At 42.0% G+C, this 19,732-nt stretch overlaps 1 protein-coding gene and 1 long non-coding RNA gene across 4 annotated transcripts in view; both read left to right on the plus strand.

The window, feature by feature from the left end:
- The window catches only part of LOC134550740 (golgin subfamily B member 1-like), a 33,851-nt gene extending 30,868 nt beyond the window's left edge, over window positions 1-2,983 (plus strand). For all 3 annotated transcript variants that reach the window (XM_063397509.1, XM_063397511.1, XM_063397510.1), the window contains exons 26-29: window positions 627-724; window positions 1,056-1,190; window positions 1,833-1,947; window positions 2,394-2,983. In XM_063397509.1, the coding sequence (XP_063253579.1) occupies window positions 627-724; window positions 1,056-1,190; window positions 1,833-1,947; window positions 2,394-2,552 (507 nt within the window). In that variant the 3' untranslated portion in view covers window positions 2,553-2,983. The remainder of the gene's footprint in view (window positions 1-626; window positions 725-1,055; window positions 1,191-1,832; window positions 1,948-2,393) is intronic.
- A 2,016-nt stretch (window positions 2,984-4,999) lies between these two features.
- On the plus strand, window positions 5,000-7,777 carry LOC134550742 (uncharacterized). Its single transcript, XR_010080406.1, has 3 exons — window positions 5,000-5,337; window positions 6,108-6,232; window positions 7,634-7,777. It is a non-coding gene; the product is annotated as an uncharacterized LOC134550742 (long non-coding RNA).
- Window positions 7,778-19,732: the final 11,955 nt, after the last annotated feature.

Consider the following 19,732-nt stretch of genomic DNA (forward strand, 5'->3'; position numbering starts at 1 on the left):
TTTTGAGTTGGTCTGCAGCTGGCAGAGATAACTGGATGATCCCTGCTCAGTGGATCAGGAAATATAGTGATAATTTTACATCAGTTTTGCAATACTTGAGTAATATTTTCAGAAGTGAGATCTCCATCACCAGTTCAGCATTTCAGTACCCTTAGCCAACCCCTCATACACATTTGTAGGATTATTATTTGGGGTTGGAACTTGATGATTTTTAAGGTCCCTTCTAACCCAGTGCTGTAGGATTCATCATTATTCCTTTATTTTTAAAAAGCTTTCCTGCACTGCCTTGACTATTCATTAACAATCATTAATAGAACACCCTGAAATAGCACATGGCTACCTATAGAAAACAACCCTTGCTCTTCCATAGATGGAAATAAATCCAAACAAGAACTGTAAATGAAAAATAAATGAATAGCTGCCTTGCTTCTGGAGTTGTGGATGTGTAGATGCATTTCTTTCCCCTCATACGTTGTTGAGAAATGGGAATGAAAACATAAAAGTGGCACCAAGAATTATCTGTTCCACTGTTTTGTGGTGCTTATGGCTTCTGTAATTGAAATAATTTTGGCAAATAGAAAAATGGTCACTTGATTGGTTTTTTTTCCCCCCTTAATATTTTCTAGGATGAAACCAGAGCAGAGGTTCCCCCTGGAGCGCCGCGGGAGAGATCTGGGATTATTGTGGAGACAGACAATATGGAGCTAAACGAGCTCAGGAAAAGGTCAGCACTCAGAGCATGTATTAGCAATATTGTTTTGCTGGCAGCTGTGCCATGAGTGTGAAAGTAAAGCTTTGCTATCCCTCTGAGGCATTTGGAGAAGGGCAAGGAGTGGATTTACAGTGGATTACATCAATCATAAGCCTTACTCTTGAATTGTTATCATCTGGTGATATTTGTACTGATTATTGGTGGCTTGATCTCAGTATTTAAGCTAAAGCGTCTCATTATAATTAAGTCTGGCACAAAAAGGAAGATTTCCTAATTAAAAAAAACCAAATAAGTAATTCTTTGAGTCCATAAAATACTGATTTCAGCTTTTATTTTGTCCCAGGCTTGCAGAGACTGAGCAGCAGTATGAGTCACTGCAGCAGGGTCTCTCCCAGCTCACAGAAACACTGGCGGAGGAGAAGAGGAGGAGAGAAGCTGCAGAAGAGGCTCTTGGACTCTCTGAGGAAAGAAGTAACAGGTAAAATAACAGATTATTTGTTTGCCTTTAATTTTTAGTGAGATTAGTAAGAGGTTTTCCCGTGGGTCTTGGATTTTTTTGAGATACTACTACTGCTTATAATAATAATAAACAAATCTGGGTGTGAATCCACAGTGCCCAAAGCAGTGAAATTCCATGTGTTAAAAAGCTAAGTGAAACACTTGATCAAGAAAGTGTTACAGGCTTTGGGATTTTTTTTTCTTGATTTAATTTAATCTGTTAGACTCAGTAATCAGTGCTATTTCTTTTTTTCCAGGTGAGGAAAAAATTTCCCATATAACAGCTTCAGCAGAGCTAAAGTTTGGTTGTAATCTGACTTTGGTTAGATTGAAAATATCATTATGCACCTGCCTAAATAAGGTGTCCCTCACTACCATGACCTGAAAATCACTGTTCAGTCAGCTGGTGATGATGGGGATTAATTCTGAATAAATGAAACACCTTGAGAGTAGATTGTAAATAGACTGAAAAAGACCTGGAAACATAAAGTGACTCAGCTTTTCGTGGGGACCTTCCCTCAGTGGTTCTGATTATGCAAAAGAATGTTTTTTGTGTCAATTCAGTTCTTAAAAGAGGAGATGATCCAGCAGTGCATGTCTCTGTGCTTGAATTTCTCTCTAGGTTTGAAGTGGGCAGTTACGGGTCTGTCCCCAGTGACTTCACTGTCCAGATGGAAGCTGAGGAGGAGAGGGAAGCCTTAATCATCAATCCCAGTGAGCACGTTGTTGTGAGAAAGGTAAGGGAATGAAAGCCTTGAAAAATTATCAGCTCCTTAAAAGTGATGCAAAAACATCCTTCATTTTTCTGTTGGGGCTGTGAGTCCAAGACCAGCAGCCTGAAAACACACTGTGTATGTCCAGGTTAAAAAATGTACATAATCATGTTTATGCCACACGTGTGGCCATTAAGTAAACTGCGCCTGCATTGAATTACGCATGCCCAAAATGCAGGATGCATGTTGATGTGTGTGGAGTTGCATCAAGCACAGCTTGGGTTCATTCCTTTCCCCTCTCATTAGTGCTGGGTTTGGAGCCTTTAAATCATTTAGGCTTTGTGTTTGGGCTGGGCTGTGTTTTGTGGCAGAGGTGAACTGTTTGTGTGCCTCAGCAGTCCGGGCTGCAGTGGGAACAGTGGAGCTGGTTCTGTTTCTTGCTCTGCTGATGATTTCTGTCTCTTCCTCAGATGAAGGGAGGAGCCCTCTCCTTGCGCCGCTGGCTGCGCGGGCGAAGCCTTTACTGCTCCAAGCTGCTGACGGCCCGAGCCAAATCCCGCTATTTATTCCTCACCTACCTGCTCACCCTGCACCTCCTGGTCCTCCTGTGCCTCACTGGCGTGCTCTGAATCCACTGCACTCCCTGGGGACTCCTTTCCCCGTGGGCAGCTCCAGCCTGGAGCCTCCTCACACCTACAAACCCCTGGGACACCACCACGGGATCTCGAGCTCCTCGTGCATATCACACTTGCTCCAAAGTTGACTTGAACTGCTCTTTAACAGTGGGGTATTGTTATATTTGCTAAGGAGAAAAGATTCCCCTCTGCCCTCTAAGGAAACTGCTGCATACCAGTTATTTAATATTGTTGGTGGGTACATAACTGGGTGATCACTACTGAATGGGTTGTAAATGATATCTTTTCTATACAGATTTTATTTTAAAGAGTTAAACTATAAATTCTAAAGGAATATCAAGCTATTACTGTATATTGGCTTCTTGATTATAGCAAGAAGTTCTATGGAGTGCAATAAAGGAAAAACTACTGGATTTTTGATTTTCCTTAGTTGGTTGGGTGTTTTTTTTGGTTTTTTTGGTTGAAAATAAAGAAATTAAGAGGATTCTTCCTTCCTATTCAGTTTGTAAAGAAATCAAGATGCACAGATCTGTGGTGGCAATGAGGTAAGCTGATGATTAAAGATTCAGTCAAGAGTCATATTTGAGATGACAAATCTCCAACTTATTTTTGTAATTTTTTTCTTTCTGTTGCTTGTGGAGGTTTGGGAGTTTTTTTTAATTTCCTTGCACTTTTTCTCGGTGAGGCTTAGTTACTGCCTGTCTTGGAGGCAAAATGTTCCTCAGCTGCAGAACACATCAAATCCAAGCTTCTAAAGACACCACCACATATTTTACATGTTTCAGCTTCAAGGTAGAAATCAATAAAGTCAGCTGAGAATCTTGTGGGAAAAGGAAAACCCAGTGAGTATGGAGAAGGAAGGATTCCTTTGGTTTTACTGATGAGCAGAAACAAGGTTGGAGATACTTTAGTGAAGTGATTTATCTGCTGAAGAGGTAGTTACTGCTGCAGGTAATTACTGTAAACCACCTTCTTTTGGTGGTCTTTAATATTTCTTAGTCTGGTAAAGGTCTGGGTTTTTATATAAATCCAATATATTCTGCTTTAATTGATTTTTTTTAAATAGTGGTGGTTTATCTCCTTTGAGTGGCTGGTTCAGTCCCTATGTTCAGCCCTGGTGTCACCCAAATACTGCAAGAACTCATAAACACCAGATTCAGTGGGATTATGAGTACTGATGATGCTGACTTTTCCCTTCCCAGCCTGAAAAGGGTTTTAGCAGAATAATGAGCTTTTCTTAGCTAGTTATGTTATAATGGAGCAGAATGTTTTTCAAAGGCAGCAGTGGCCCTTCAGTCCTTCCAGTCTTACCCAGTGAGGGGTTTTTCATCTGGGAGGAGAGAAAACAACCCTCTGTCCTGAGGCTTAGTGAGTGGGAAAGGATCCAGAGGTGTTTGAAATTCTGTCCTGCTTTCTCCAGGCCTTCGTGCTGTCACTGCAATAAGAACAAACTGGGGAAAAAAAAAAAGTCAAATGGCTTCACATCTAGATACCTGTGAACTCCATTCCAGAAGCTGAGGAAAATGTTTTGGGAGGTGAGCTCCTGTCATTTAGGAAGCAGCTTTTCCTGGGTGAATATTGCCCTGAGAGTGTGCTCATTTTACAGTTTGTGATTTAAATGCTTGGCTTCACTTGGTCTGAGCTCCAGCAAACTGAGGGAATTTGTTTAAAATTCTCTACCCTCAAATTCCAGTGTCTCAGCTGATGTAATTCCTGACGTATTTAAGAACTAAATTTCCCTCTGGTTTGTGGTGTTAGAGGCAGAGTCTGGCTGTGATGTTGCATACTGCTGGTAATTATTTTATTGCAGTCCAAAGCCTTTTCCTGCGGGTTCTGGGAGAAAATAATTCATGGCAATGATTGTTCAAACCCACCAGCTACTAGAACTTAGGGATAAACATTCCCACAAGAAAGCTCTTTCCAAATTTATGTGGTAAGATCCATTCTTGCCTTGTTAGGGACACGAACTTTGCTGCACAAGTGCTGGTTTTCATTCCTTTCCCATTTCTCAAGTACCTTTCCTCACTGAGAGAACTTAGCAAAGAAGGAAAATTCTTTCCCTGGTATCCACTGCCTGAAGAGGCAGTTTTCCAGTCCTAGAAATAACCCAGGGAGGTTTTGCCATGAATTTCAGGGAGAACAGGACTTTGAGGGGTTGGCCAGCTCCTGGAGCTGGGGTATTCTGGGCAGCTGTGCCAGCTGCCTCTTGTTTTTCCCACAACAGCCACTTCCATGAAGTGTTTGCCACTTAAAAATATGGAATAGATCCTGGAGTGAGCTCTCCACACCACAGAGTGGCTGCCACTTTAAACACCCAGCAAAAGCTTGCCTGAAACTTTCTAAAATTGTTTTTTTAGCTGCGTGTTTGAGATTGATGATCACCCTCTAAAAGAAAAAGCAAATTTCAACTTGCCATGAGGGAAAAACTGCAGTCTTTGATAGAATGGATGTTTTTGGTGGTTTATTTGCCATTAACTACTCATGTTCCAGCTGGTATGTGCAGACAATCAATTAATTATGAGCAAAGGAAGTTTTTAGAGGATAATTTCTCCTTGAAAGAGGTGAGATTTATGCTTAAATCCCAGCAGAGCCAAGTGTGTGTCTTGCAGCTGAGTTTGCCCGTGGTCACAAGGTCGTTTAACAGAGGATCACAGGAATCCTGGAGGCTGCAGCAGGAGATTTCCCCTCTGGAAGAAACAAAAAGCTGTGAATGTCCTGATCAATTTGCTTTGTGAAATCCTACTCAAGTGGGAATTTATGTGGATGCTTCACATGCTTGGTAAGATCCACTGACTCTGCTGGTTAGGTTTATTTTTCCCCAAAAATATTGGGGTTTAATGATATGAAGGTGCCTTATGGAGAAAAGCCTCACTTGTTGGAATTTATTCGTATCATGAGTCAGCTTTGGATTTTTCTGGGCTGTCAAAACTCTGCCCTGAAGTTCTGTGTGATGAATAATGTTTTACCTCTTATGTTGTGATATTATTTGGGGCAATCATGACAGGCTTCTTAAGGCAAATGTGGTAAACCTAGTAAAATCAGGATATAGGAAGTGATTCTTCTTTTAGAACTGCCTCTGCTTTATATTGTTTAATGAGTTTTTCAGAACCATTTGACTTCCAGCAGGGGGAGAACCTCACTTTTTAAAGGCAGAATAGTGGAACTGCTTAGACAGAGCAACCAAATCAGTGAATCTGGAGAAATTATGTTTTCTCCACCTCTAATTCCTTCCCTTTATTCCTTTGTGCCAGGACAGAGAACCCATTCCTTGAGGAGAACCATGAGTTTGCTGAAGCTCACCGTGGCTGGGCTCCTGTGTGAGCAGAAGCAGCACTTCATTTTTGAAGCTGCCTTGGTCTTTCTGGGGGGTTTATGGAAGGAATTATCAAGTGGTTACCCACAAATTCACATTTTAGTTCCTTGCATGTTTTGGGGGTAGATTCTGTGAGGGCAGGAACAGCATTTCACAGGAGTTTTGACTTAAAAATGATGTTTTGTCCCTGATGCTCCTGACAAACTGCTCTAATACTGGAATAATGTCCTTTGCAGGGTGTTGTGGTTGGAATGGAAATTCCAGCAATGCAGGGGGTGAAGCACAGAGTAAAACAGGGATCCTGACACTGGAACATCCCACTGAGCGTGGAATTGCCACCAGCTGGGATGACTTGGGAAAGGTGGGTGTTTTATTTCATTTTATCTTCACACACAGTAATCTGTCATGAAATTCTTACTGAGAAAAAACATTTGACAATGATGGAAAGGAGCTTAAGTCAAAAAAAAAACAAACCCAAACCACACAACAGGTTGTAATTCATCTGAGGTGAATTGGAGAAACATTTAATACTGAAATTGGCAACAAAACCTGTGAGGTGCAGGAGGGGGGAGGTTTTCTCTCCTCAGCCTACACCAGCGAGAGGATGGGTGGTGCCCACATCTCCCATTCCATGTGACTTTCTCACTTCCACAGGAAAGGACAGGCTGGGGCTTCCTATCCCTATACTCATCCTTTGAGTTTTAAATTATTAAATTTAATTATTTTTTTCCTGAAGCATGTTTTTCTGTCACCAGAAGTTAGCTTTTCATGTCTGGGTGGTCAGGAGGTGTCTTTGCTCCCCATCCAGCACCACTTCCTTGGCACTGTGCCCTGAGCTCTGTGGGAAATGCCAGTTCCAAGCTGCTAAATTTCTTAAATATCCCGAATGTCCTGGTCTTTTTGGGAACTACCTGGGTCTGTATTTGGGAAATACTGTCCTGTGTGAGGGGGAATGCTCCTGCTGCTGTTTTTCTGTAGGAAATGCTGCTGAAAGGGAGACACAGGGCTGGGCTTGTTCTGTACTCTCTGCTTACTAGGATGAGGTGCAGTTATAATCCATTTATCTGAACTCCCAAGCTGTTCCAAATGAGCAGACCAAAGCTGATCCAGGAGCAGAGGGAGTTCCTCCGTTCATATTTGGGAATAAAGTACCCACCTACTCCTCTAGATGGAAGCACAGGACTTGGATTTCACTCTCTCCCTACTTGCTGCAAGCACACTTTTCTAACTACATCCCGTTTCTTTTCTTCTTCACAATTTTCTTGCTGTCTGCATTCAGCAAGAAATAACATTTTCCTGTAGGAAAAGAAATGAAATTGTAGGCCCATATTTTATTTTTATTTTATTTTTTAGTTTCCTTATCCACATCAGGCAACTGCCCTGTGCACAGCACATAGAGGTGCACATTCCTTCTCTGGGTAATGCTGGATGCAAGAACAGAAACTGAGCCAGAAGAAGGAATTAAGGCAGGTTAAAAGGGTGGGATGTGCTTTTGTGTGGTGTGATTATTTTTAGGGTGTGCTGGAGGCCTCAGGCAGTGCTGTAACTCAGATGTGGTCAGGTACTCCATGGGCTCCTCCAGCTTAAGCTTTCCTCCTTTGGATACAGGAATTCCTTGTGGAAGTGGCTCCCTAGCCAAAACTGGTAGGGAAGAGACAAGAAACAGAGTTGATAACTGTTGTGATTACTGCAAAGAAGAAAAAAAAAAGGTGATTTTGATCCTTGTGTGATTTTGATCCAAGCCACAAATCTTTTTTCCCAGCGCTTGGAAATCCTACTCCTGAAAGCACCAGGATGTGGAGGGAACAAGAGAATTCCTGGGTAACGTGCCAAAAATGGGACAAAAGCACAGCAGTGCAGTGCCCAGCCATGCACAGGGTACAAAAGGGGGTTCCCAAAGGCTGAGGCTGGGTTTGGAAGGGGGGAGCAGGAGTGGGAATGAAGGGGGATGCACGGGGGGCCATGGAATGGAACACTGCTGCTCTCCCATGCCTCAATTCACAATATTCCAGCTGGAAAACAGCACAGGCCATTGTCCATCCCTGGGCATTTGTTCCCAGGAGCTGATCTGACAGTGGATGGGAGGGAAGGCATTGGGAGCCAGCATTTTCTGGCTCTGGTGACAACATAAATGTTTAATAGAAACCCTGGGATCATTTGGGATAGTTCCTCCTCACTAAATTCTCTTTGCTAGTGTGCTTGCTGCTCACATTTTAATTCTTATGACCTATAAAATCAAATTGTTTGGGTTCTTGTGGAGCATCTCTATCCATTAACATCGTGGTTATCTTCAGGTGAAATTCAATGGGCTGTGCAGGCTCCTGCTTTTTGAGTCCAGGTTTGTTCCTCCCTGCTGAAACCACCAGTGCTTTGGGAGTTTTGGAAGCACAGATATTTCCTTCTCTTCCCTTATTTCTTAGTTTGAAGTAGCAATAATTTTCTTCTTTCATCTGATTTATATATATGTATATAAATTTTAACTTCTACATAATTGCTTTCTAGTTTATTCAGCTTCTCCCTGCATTTGTATTCCAGACCTTCAAATGAAGAATGGCCTGGCATTCCAAAACCCACTTCTGGAAACATCTGATTATTTCTTTTTCTTAGAAGATGGGTACAGAATGGAATTGTTTTAAACAGCTGGTGATTTTAATGAGGAACTCCAGCTCTGCACAGATGTTGACATTGTAGGTGCTTCAAATTTAGAGAGGATCTCTTTTCCATTTCAGTTCATTTTGGAGCATAATAATACTTGTTTCTAGGATGTAATACTCATTTTTAGGACATTGCTCAAATAAACTTACCCATAAAACTATCCTGATGTTTTGTGTTAGGTCAGGAAAAATGAGCTAAAAAGAGACTAAACACCCAACCCAGTGAATTTGATTCAATTTGGTGAGTAGATGTGAGTTTGGCAGACTTGCTCTTGCATGCTTTCTGTCTATTTTAATATGGCTATAAAAATACGAATAAAAATTTTTAAAAGCAATTATTTTTATGATATGAAATATATTCCATATATTTAAAAGATATTATGATTTAAGGTAATTTAATATATGACTTACTGAAAGTAATATAATTTAAAAAAATACTCAGGCTGTATTTGAAAAACTTCTGGCTTTTGGCCAAAAGTCCATCAAGTCCACATGGTAAATTTAGCCAGGGGTAGAAGAAAGTGTGATTTAAAGAGAGAATATAGGTGTAGAATCCCTGGGGAAAAGGAGCTGTGACTCTGCACTTCCCTCGGTGCCCACTTTTGGTAGCTATTTAATGGGAAGATTATGCGTCCATTGAGAAACAGAGTAAATAAATTAATTAAGTTGTGAGCTTGACAGCAGGAATGACTGGGAGAGAATACAGCTGGGATTAAATAAAATAAAAACCAGCACCAGACCATCAAAGCAGCCCAGTCTGTAACATCCTGGAGGCAGAGCTCCTGCCAGAGACGTGTCTAGGGCTGCCTCTCTGTCATTACACTGCAATGAGGAATTTGGGTTTCAAGATGGTTTAAAGGCTTGTTGTTTATTACTGATGGCATTAAATTCATTACAGCGATTAGGAGTTATTGGTAATTGGTGTGTTGTTTAATTGGAAGCATACTTTTCATTAAAAGTCGACTTTATTGGTGAAGGCATTAACTTTTGAAATTCAAAACTGGAGTTTCTGTTTGTGTATGTGTATAAACCTTAAGATTGCTGCATTGTTGCAGCCCTGCCATCAGTGTAAAAAAATTTATGCCAAGGTGTCATCTCCAGTTAATATTATCAGTAAAAACCTGACCTGGGTTAATGGAAAGCTATCCACTGGCTTGGGTGATTTTTCTTTTAAATGAGATCCCAAAGAAAGCATGACACAGAAGAACAGAAGAACCACGGTTCAGGAGGGGACCCAGGAGTAGGAACTGTCAGTATTCATTTAAAAAAAAATCAAAATTGACTGTCCCTTCAGTTCATGTGAAGTGTAGACCCTGAAGTTTTTCCAGCTCTTCCTTCCAGATCCTTTTGGAGATGTTCCACGTGCCAGCCACACCTAAAATCCAACTGCTTGTGTGCAGGCTTGGTATCAGAAATGCCTCATTCATTTTGAGTGGAAAACGTGGGCTTGATGTTCTGTGGCATTGGATTTGGACAATGAAACAGCAGCTGCTGCCTCCTCCTCCTCCCTTGAAAAGGGCCTGGAGGTTCCTGATGGAGAGGGGAAGGAATTCAGCCCTGGGAATGAACTGTGCTGATGCCCAGGAGTGTTTTACTTTTATAATTGTATTTTGTTTGCTGAGGTTACAGAGGAGGTGAGTGCAAGGTGCTGTCCTTGCTCTCCTAGCCTCTCACAGCTGGTTTTTCCCTGCAGTTTTCTTAGGGAGACAGCTTGGACTAGTGAGCCTTCCTCTCATTTTAACAGGAGGAAAAAGAAGGGGATAAAGAGAGAAATAATGCATTGAAGCTTCTTTCCACTCAGAGCTGGAATCCACAGGTATCCACAAAACCACTTAAAACAGGGTTGTGGAAGGTGATTTTGACTTCCATAAGGATCTCTATGGGGGAAAAATCTTCTCTCTGGAGGAACCACTGTGTATCCTGGGATTTGGGATCATAGGCAGAAGGAGAGGACAGCTTTGCCTCCAAGTATGATGAAAACTAAGGTGATTTTTAACAACTTTACTCCTGCTGGTTCCATCCTCAGGTGATTTTTCCTTATTCAAATGGTCTCTTAATGGTAAAAGCTGCAAAATCTGTCAAAAAAGGGTTTTTCCAAGTTCTGCTCTAGCCACCTAGAACTGAGAGGGGTTGATCTTACCTTCATTCCCACTTTTGAACAGCAGTCAGCTCAAATTCCCAGTATCCATGTCTTAAGCAAATGGAAATAACAAATTCCTCTGCCTCAGAGTGAATTTGACTTTTATTATTCTGCTTTCAGTTCGTATGACTGCTCAGGTTGATAATAAATCACCTCACATGTAGGAATAGCACCACTGACTGGCCTTTGTCACCTGCCTGAGCAACAGAAGTTACATTTCAGTCTCGACCTCTTGTAGGTGTGATGGTCAGGAGCACCAACCTGGCTCCTCAGATCTCTGCTACCAAGTTACATTTGCAGTCCCCACAGGATCAAGGCAAAATTCCATTCAGTTTGCTAAGAAGGATGTTCTTTAGGTTTTCAATTTTTAATTTTGCAATAATTTATTTTTTTTTACTTCCACAGTTGCTTCGTTTTAATTTGGTAATAAGCTTCCATTAATTCTTGGAATTGCTTTAACAAGGAAAAATTGTCATAATCATTTAGATGTTATTCTTTTTAAATGGAAGAAAAATCTATCCAATACAAAAAGAAGCAGGCATTCCCCCTCACACTTTGTTTTTTTCCAAGGGGAAATACCTTCTTTTCTTAGGAGTAAAGTGTTGAGGGAAACATTCATCCACATGAAGGTTACCTTACATATAAACCAGCCCAGGTGCAATGGCTTCTGTGGGTGCAATTTATAAAATTGATTTTAAATGGGAGTTTGGGAAATGATTGCTGAGCCTTCAGCCTCCTCTAACTCTGCAATTCAATTCTGCTTTTCCCATCAGGGATGTTTTCCTGGTAAGTGATACAGGATCTGAGGAGACACTTGTCATCAGTTAGGTCACAGGTCTTGATGCTCACTCACAAAATACCCAGAGCAATTTGAAAGTTTCTTTTGGGTAAGTTTCCTTCTGTTTTTCCCTCCAAGTTAGATGTTCCATCTGTGGTGAAATTTTTTTTTTCTTGGAGTTAGTGACCTCTGTATTAGGGTTTTGCTGGCACTTTAAGAATTTCTAAATAAAAGAGAGGATGTTTGTACAAAAGCGGCAGTGTTTTCGAGACACAGAATGGAAATGGAAAAGCCTGAAACTGATCATTAGCCATTCATTTCAAATAGTTGTTGGTCATGTTAATTAGAGGTTATGGACTTCAAAGAAGAAATGACATCTGCTTTACCTTTTGTGTGCAGAACAGGGAGGAAAGAGAGAAAAATCTATAATGGTGAAAGCAAATCCCCTTGGTGGAAAACTGCTTGAGGTCACTGAGGACACCGTGCTTGGGATAAACTGACCCCTTTTTCTATCCAGCAAACTTTTAATGAAAGGGGAAGAGGACCTGGTGATCTTTTGCTGCAGAGGTTAATCATGGATGATCCTGATGAGCATTTCATGTAAAAAGCAGAGCCTGCAGCTCTCATTACCTGGGCCTCCCAGTTGTGCATTCCCATCCAAGAAGAGGAGAGGGGAATACTTGACACAATTAGGAGGTTACAGTGGGCAGCATTCACATTTCTGATTGCACTCCCAGTGCACTTCCCTTGTTAACAGGGATGGAAGAGGTCACCCAGGCTGTCTTCCCTCACGTGGCTGCAGTGAATGACAAGTGAGAGCAAAGATTTGGGTCCCTGGTAATTGATGAGCATTTGCTGTAACTCTGAATTGCTAAAATTCTGTTTTGCCTGCTTTGATTTTGGTAAAACTCCTGATTTCTCTGCGAATCTACAGCCAGAAGCTCTGGGCAGAGGTGCTGAACTTTGTCTGGAGTGTCACAGTGTGGGTGAGTTATCCTGACCAGCATGCAAAACCCACCCAAATTCCACATCCCCTCTTTCCTGGACATCCCAGAAAACAACAATCCTGACACAAAGAAGACCAGAGTTGTAACGTGGTGACAACAAGCAAGGAAAGGTGCAAGCTTTGAGGTGAAGGAAATTTGGAAGGTGGAAGCCAAGGTGCGAGAAGCTGCTGTGGAGGAGAATGAGATTATCAGGGTGAAATAGCTCCTGTTTAAGGTTGGCCTCGGGCAAGAGTTTGTCAGTGTGATATGTTGTTGAATTTTAATATGGAAATGTCTCCTGGCATGTGTTTCAAATGGTGATATTGATCTAACCTTCAATTAATGGGAGAGGTCCTCTGTGAAAATGGCATCTGGGTTTGAATGGCAAATAGCTTTAATATTCTGAGGGCAGTGGATCATTTGCACAGCTCGGTAAGAGACTGTAAATCACCAGGATTAGGGCTTTTTTTATTATTATCATTTTAATGCAGGCTTGCTTTCCCTGGAGCAAGGGGCCAGGAGTGTGGTAAATCATTAAAAAATCATGGAGATGGTGTCAGTGGGTGTGGACAACAAATAATCTCCTTGTGCTAAAAGGGAATTACTTGAAATCTGTTTGTTCCTGCTCTCTGTTGCTATGTTTTTTAGATATCTGCTCTTTTTGGGGATAGAATGAACACTCTTCCTTCAGCTTTTACACAATCCATGGGTGTCTTTCCACTGTTGGTCCTCACAGATCATGCATCCTTAAGGCCATTTTTTAGAGCAGTGTTTGAGACAGAACCAAAGCTGATTATTCCTTCAGATGGGAGTAGTCAGATTATTCCTCATGGCTTCTTCCAGCTGTGTCTTCTGTACATTTTGTGTACATGTATAAACTTGAGATTGCTTCATTGTTGCAGCCCTGCAGCCAAAAAAAGAAGAAAAAGGTGCTGTTGGCAAATAACCCTTGTTAGCCAAGAAGTGACACGTGCTTTCACTGAAGTTGATGCTGATAGCAGTTTTCTAGAGAGCTGTTCATGATCAGGCTGTGAATTTAGCAGGTTTGCTCTTAATTGATTTCCCATCTGGCCCAGAGAAAACAAGGTTCTTAAAGGGCTTGGAAGCCTCTAATTAAACAGGGGAAGAATTTTAACCAGTCCTGGCTTCCTCTGCTGTGTGAAATGGCCAAGATGAGAGATCACCTCGAATATGTGCAATTCCCTCTCCAGCCAACCTCTGCTGGGGATGGTCAGGATTTCCTTCTGGAAGCTCCTTCCCTCTGGCTGTCCTGTAAAGAGCATTTTGCTCTGCAGGTTGCTCCCTAAATCAGCTGCTTGGCTCTCCCCCAGAGCTGCTGAGTTAATGTGATGTGACCCAGGGGTGCAAAGGGGTTTCTTTCATTATTGGGGCTGGGATGCTCGGGAGAACACCGAGATGGGTTTGCTGGACAACAGCTGATGTCACTGGCAACTGGGAGAAAGTGCAGGGGCTGACAGGGGAGTTTGTGAAGAGCAGGGGTCAGTTTAGGGGAAAAGGACTCTGAATAGCAAAGTTACAGATTTTTACATAATATAAAGCTCAGCAGAGAGAGCTGTTTCAGAATTCTGGGAAACAGCTCTGGGGGTATGAGAAATAAAAATCTCTCACAAAGAAATGCAGTTTAAAACACAACTACCTCACCTCCCGAGGTCTCTACAATGCTGCAGCCTCAAAGTCACAATCCTCATTGAACTTTTATCCCAAAATAATACAAACCAGAATGAGAATCCTGCTCAAGGCACCATGGACATGATTTCATTTGGATGAAGTTTTACTTCCAATTCCATGCAGGATAAATGAACCATCTCTCCTCTGGATGTGCTCATGGTAGGAAGGCTGCTGCAGACTTGTGGTTAATATTTAAGTGGCATTCCTGACAGCAGAGTTCTGTGCATCAGCTTGACAAACCAGCTTTGTCTAGCCCTGTGCTTCATGTCTGAAAAACAGGTTAGAAACTTGGATGCATCGTTCATTTGCAGCAGCAGCTGGAGAGGGATGAAATTTCCCTCATCTGACCATTTTTAAATGATTTAAAAGATGATTTTTCTGTGCTTAAAACAGCAGGCCTTTGGGCTAACAACTGCTTTAGAGAACAAGTTCAGGATCTTAAAGGTTCTTTAGGAAGATCATGGAGCAGTTCCTCATGAAAACTCTTCACTGGCACATGAGGAACCTGAACTCCAAAACTCTCTTCCAGTCCAATTTTATTTTCCTCATTTGTCATTGCTTTGCCTCTTTTACGAACATGAAGTGACTTTGACCAGTGCTGCTTTCAGATGTGTCCATCAGAAAAAAGAGAAATAGCAGCAAACACCTCTGACTTCATGGCTTGCTTTGAATTGCATCATTTTCTCTCTCAAAACTGTTTCTCAGGCAAATATATGGGTAAAGTTTGTTAGAATAAGAAGTTAGATCAATTCAGAGCTCTGGGACGCTGCAGTTTATTGAGCTGCTGGCTGGATCAATTTTCCTCTCCACTACCTGCCAGAGGATGTCACACTTACACAAAAATGGTGCAATAAATGAGCCAAATTTCCACTTCTTGCACTAAAAAAGTGTTCTTGCGTGAAATCTTTACAGTCTCCTCGCAGAAAGCTTTGACTTGAGCAGGAGGATAGCCTGAGGAAGGGACAAAATTCAGCCTAGACTCCTGTGTGTTCAGTGAGGATTTATTTTGAGCTTTATGAACCTGGACTGAAGGCTTCCTAACAGATGTGAGAGATTTTACTGGGAGGAATTGTCAAATCTCCGTGAGAAAAGCTCTCTCCCTGGTTTTATTAGTGAGCTGTGTCCATGCTGGGGAATTCAGGTGTAAATAGAGCTAAAAATGGGTGTCACAGTAACAGTTCCATCATGATTTTATTATCAGGGGAATGCACTCTTGGCATTTGCTTCTAATTCTTTTCATTGTGATTTTCTGTGCTCTGTACCAGCAAAACACGAAGGCAGTGAGGTGCTGCTGCTCCTGGGCTTCTGTGCCCTGGCAAAAACCACTGTCAAGGTTATTGTGGGAATTATATTGAAACTGGGAAACATTTCAAAATGAGCACTGCTCCGAATGGTACTCCCTGCAAAAAGGGAAGTGTCCAAAAGCAGCTCCCAAAGACAATTCTGAGTGCTGGAGAGATTCTTGCCATTCCCCAGGGCACTTAAGAGGCTTAACCAAAAACTGCAGGAGTTCCTTGTGAGACCCCTGGGCTGCTGCCAGGAAAACGGAGCCATTTTTCATGCTTAATTTTTTTTTTTTAATTTCATTGCTGAAATCTCATGGATTAAAACAAAAAAAAAAACCAAAGCAAAACAAAAAAACCCAAAAAACCAAACAAAAACCCAAAAAACCAACCAACCAAACAAACAAAAACCCCAAACCCCCCCACAAAACCCCACAAAAACAACAACAAAAAAACCCACAAAAACAAAAAAAACAAACAACAAACAAACAAAAACCCCACAAAAAAAACAACTAACCAACCAACCAAAACCCCCAAAAAACCAACCAAACAAATAAAACCCAAAAACAACAGAAACAAAACCAAACAAAAACAACAACACAAAAACCACCACCACCAACAAACAAAACCCCACAAAAACAACCAAAAAACCACCCAACCCCCCCAAAAAACCCTACCAAAAATAAACAAAAAATCCCAAGCACAAAAGAATTAGTGGCTAAATGATTTCTCTTGACTTTCCTGTCCAAGTTCCTCGCTTGGAAACTGATTCTCAGAAGCTGAAATTAGCTTGGCATCATATTTAAAGCCCTGGGATTTGTCTTGGTCAGTAGGATTGAAATAAAAACAGCTGGTAGCAACTTTTCTTTCCTGCAGAAATATCCTGTTAAAGTCTACTCAATTATATGTCATTTATAAACCATACTGGTGTCATGGTTATATTAATTAATTGCTAGGTTTAGTCAGACTAAACTTTGTATCTCTCCAAACAAAGAGCTCTTTTATTATAACAAAAATCAATCCCGCTTGTTAAACTTCAGCGTTCAAACATAGAAAGTTCTCTGCTGTTTTTGTTTTTCCTCCTGCCACAGCTCAGCATGAACACAGAGCTTTTGGTCGTCATTAACTAATACAGATGTTAATTAATTAATCATGCTTGCATAGTTCTCTATTAAATTGCCGGTCTACTAAAATTCATCCATTCTGTTCCCTGAGGGTATTTGGTATTTCAGCAAGGTCTTCTGTTAATTTTCCCTTTTCCACAGCACGTTTAACCTTCTTTTGCTGTCATTTAGTGGCATTATTATCTCAGTTATCCTCTCTTGAACCTCCTTTGTTGTCCATTTTTTCCCCCCTTGTTCCAACCAGAGCTGTGTAGTTGCCCCAGATTCTCTTCAGATTAAGTGTAAAAAATCAGGAAAAAAACCTGAATCGGGGTTAACTCTACTAGAAGTCAGATTGTAGAATTCAGACCTGACTTCTGGTTGATACTAAGATGCAATTGCTTTGATTTTTATTTATTTTTAATAATATTTATCACTGTATGGGATTAGGCATTGGCTAGTAAATTGTGTCTATCTTACGTGGAGAGAAAAAAATTAGAAACTTGGAAAGATTAGGGAAAAAAAAAATTCCAGAAATTATTTGGAATCTTAAAATCATAATGAGTAATGAGGAACTAAAGAAGTCCAGCCTACTCCAAGATGAGGGAACTTGGAGAGAAGCTGTAGAACCTTCAGGGAGAGGATTGCAGAGAGCTCTGAAATCAAAATGCAACAAACCCCAGAGTTTGGGAGCTGGAGGCAGAATAGTTCAGGGTACATTTCAGACTGGCTGAGTAATTAACCATCAGAACAATTAACCTATGGACAGAGTCAATTTGTTGAAGTATTCAAATTGAGACCAAGTGTTTTTCTTGGATATGTGCTTGTTCAGCCAGGAATTACTGGGTGAGATTCCTTGGCACTGCCTCCTGTATGAAGCCAGGATATTCATCACAAACTCTTTCAGCCTTGAAATTTAAGGCTCCAAATGTCATCTGCTCAAAAGCTGATTTTATTTTATTCTTTCTAAGTATTTGAAAGGAAACACAAAGCATCTCCTCTCTTGGGAATCTTGCCCCCACACATTTCCAGCTGTTTTCCTGGGAATAGTGCAGAATATGCCTTGTGATTCAAGACTCCTGCCCTCCTCTCTTTTAATTTATTCCTGTTCTTTGCTCTTGCACTGCCTGGAGTTTGATTGTGGTGGATGCTCTCCTCTTGGTGTTTCATTTCCAGCTGGTTTTATGTACATACAGCTATAAATATGTATGTAAATAACAACGTTTCCTGCAGGCCATGTAATTCCACCTGCAGATTTTCTCTCTGCCAAACCTTTCCTGTTATTGTTATTGTTATCACTTCCTCAGTGAGGCAGTGGGAGATTTGTTAGGCCAGCTCTCTGTGGGTAAATCCGTGCTGCAATTCAGGTATCATTTCCTAAGTGTTCCATGCCAACCGTCTCCTGCTATTTTTATTATTCAAATCATGCTTGTAGAGCTGTCTGGTTTCTTTTTTTTTCCCTGTTCTTCTTGATCTCTGTAATAAATGTAACACAGTTTCATCCTGCTGTTGTGTCAATCCCGAGGAATCTTTTCCTGCTCTTCCAGCTGCACAGCTTGGGCTGATTTCTGCCAAGTCAGAACTTCAATTGTCATTTCTTTGCCTCTCCTCCTCTTTGGTTCTGTGTGCAGCCCCTCCTCGCTCTCTTTGTGGAAACCAAGATAATGAAGTTTTATGCCTCGAAGGACAACTTTCTTCCATTTCTACCTCGTTTTTGTCTGGTTTATTTATCCACAACCTTGCTTTTCTCATCTTCCTGCTGCTCCTTGCCTGGAAGCACATCCTGTGTGGCGTTTGGCCTTCACCTTGACTGCCCAAATCCCCTTTCCTGCACTATAAAACAGGTTTAGAGCTGTCTGTGCAGAGGAACAGTGCCCACCCACGGGTGCAGTGCCCTGGCCCTGAGCAGCTCCTTGCTGCTCCCTGCCCCTCAGTCTGTGCTGAAATTTAACATCTCTTCAAGGAAAGGATGTTGGAGCCTCTTGCTGAGGCGCTGATGACCCATTTTTTGTTTTCCCTGGTGCTGTTCAAAGACAAAAGAAGGTGAGACCATCCCAGGGAGTTCTCATGATTAATTGGGCTCTGCTGCCTGTCCCAGAATGCAGATTGGAACTGGAACAGCCGGCTCCCCCGGGCTGGATTCACAGAAAGCAGCTGGGGGCTTTTCTAATGCCACTAAATGTGTGAATGGCCTTTGAGATGCTGCCTTGTCTCAGCCCAACCAAAGCAGCTCTGCCTTTGGATGCAGTTCTTGAAGCCCTTTTGCATCCCTCCCTCACTGTGTGTGCCAGCCAGGGAGAGGCACTTTGTGAAGGATTCTCTCCTGTGGGATACATCCGTGTTTAGAGCCATGGGAGGTGCCTGATTCCCTCTCTTCTCCCTGCATCCTCCCTGATGAGCTGATCCTTTGGCACACAAAGAATGAGGAATCACATTGTGCCATGGTTGTGGTGCTTCAGCAACCCCTGCCACGTGGGGATTTGTTTTCCAGCGCTTGGGAAGTGAGAAAAGCGACTCCCCCTTCCCATCAGTGGGGAACAGCAGCGCAGAGAGGGGGAAATGCATCTGTGTCCCTGGAATAAGGAATATTGGAATCAGCAGGCCTTCTCCCAAGTTAGCATTCAGATGAGTGTTGGAAGAAATCAAAGTAGAACAAGCTGCACTTCCAGCCCAGGAACATAAAAAAGATTTGGACAGAGGGGAAAGGGTTGTCCCTGTGGCCAAATGGAGGGATGCCTCACTGGAAAGGAGACTGGATGGGAGAAGGGGCAATGGGAGATAGGGAATGATTAACTGGGCCCTTTGAAGTCTTTAAAAGCATGGTTGGTAATTGGGTTGAAAAATGCTTTGCAGTGCCTTCATCTGCTCTGCAATGAGCCTGTTTATTGATCCTTGTTTATGGGTTTGTTTCTGGGAGGGGTGGGACACGTAGGGGTCCTGATGGCACTTTTAAGGCACTTCTACTTCAATTTTTGTTCCCTTTAGAAGCCTCCAAGCACATCACTGTGGTCATGCTCCACAAGTGTCACCGGGTTAGCAGATGTTGGCATTTGCAGCACATTGACTCGGGGCATTGCTGGAAATAACTGTGTTATGCTTTCCCTCCAAGCCTGAGCCTTCGTCCTGCCTGTGTTGCTTTTATGCCTGGGGGAAACTCAGCGTAAAGTCAGAAGTGCTGGGTCACCAGCTTCAAGTCCTTAATGTGCATGGAGGAGTCGTGCCTACAGG

Source organism: Prinia subflava, chromosome 5 (assembly GCF_021018805.1).
Source record: "Prinia subflava isolate CZ2003 ecotype Zambia chromosome 5, Cam_Psub_1.2, whole genome shotgun sequence".
Lineage (NCBI taxonomy): Eukaryota > Metazoa > Chordata > Aves > Passeriformes > Cisticolidae > Prinia > Prinia subflava.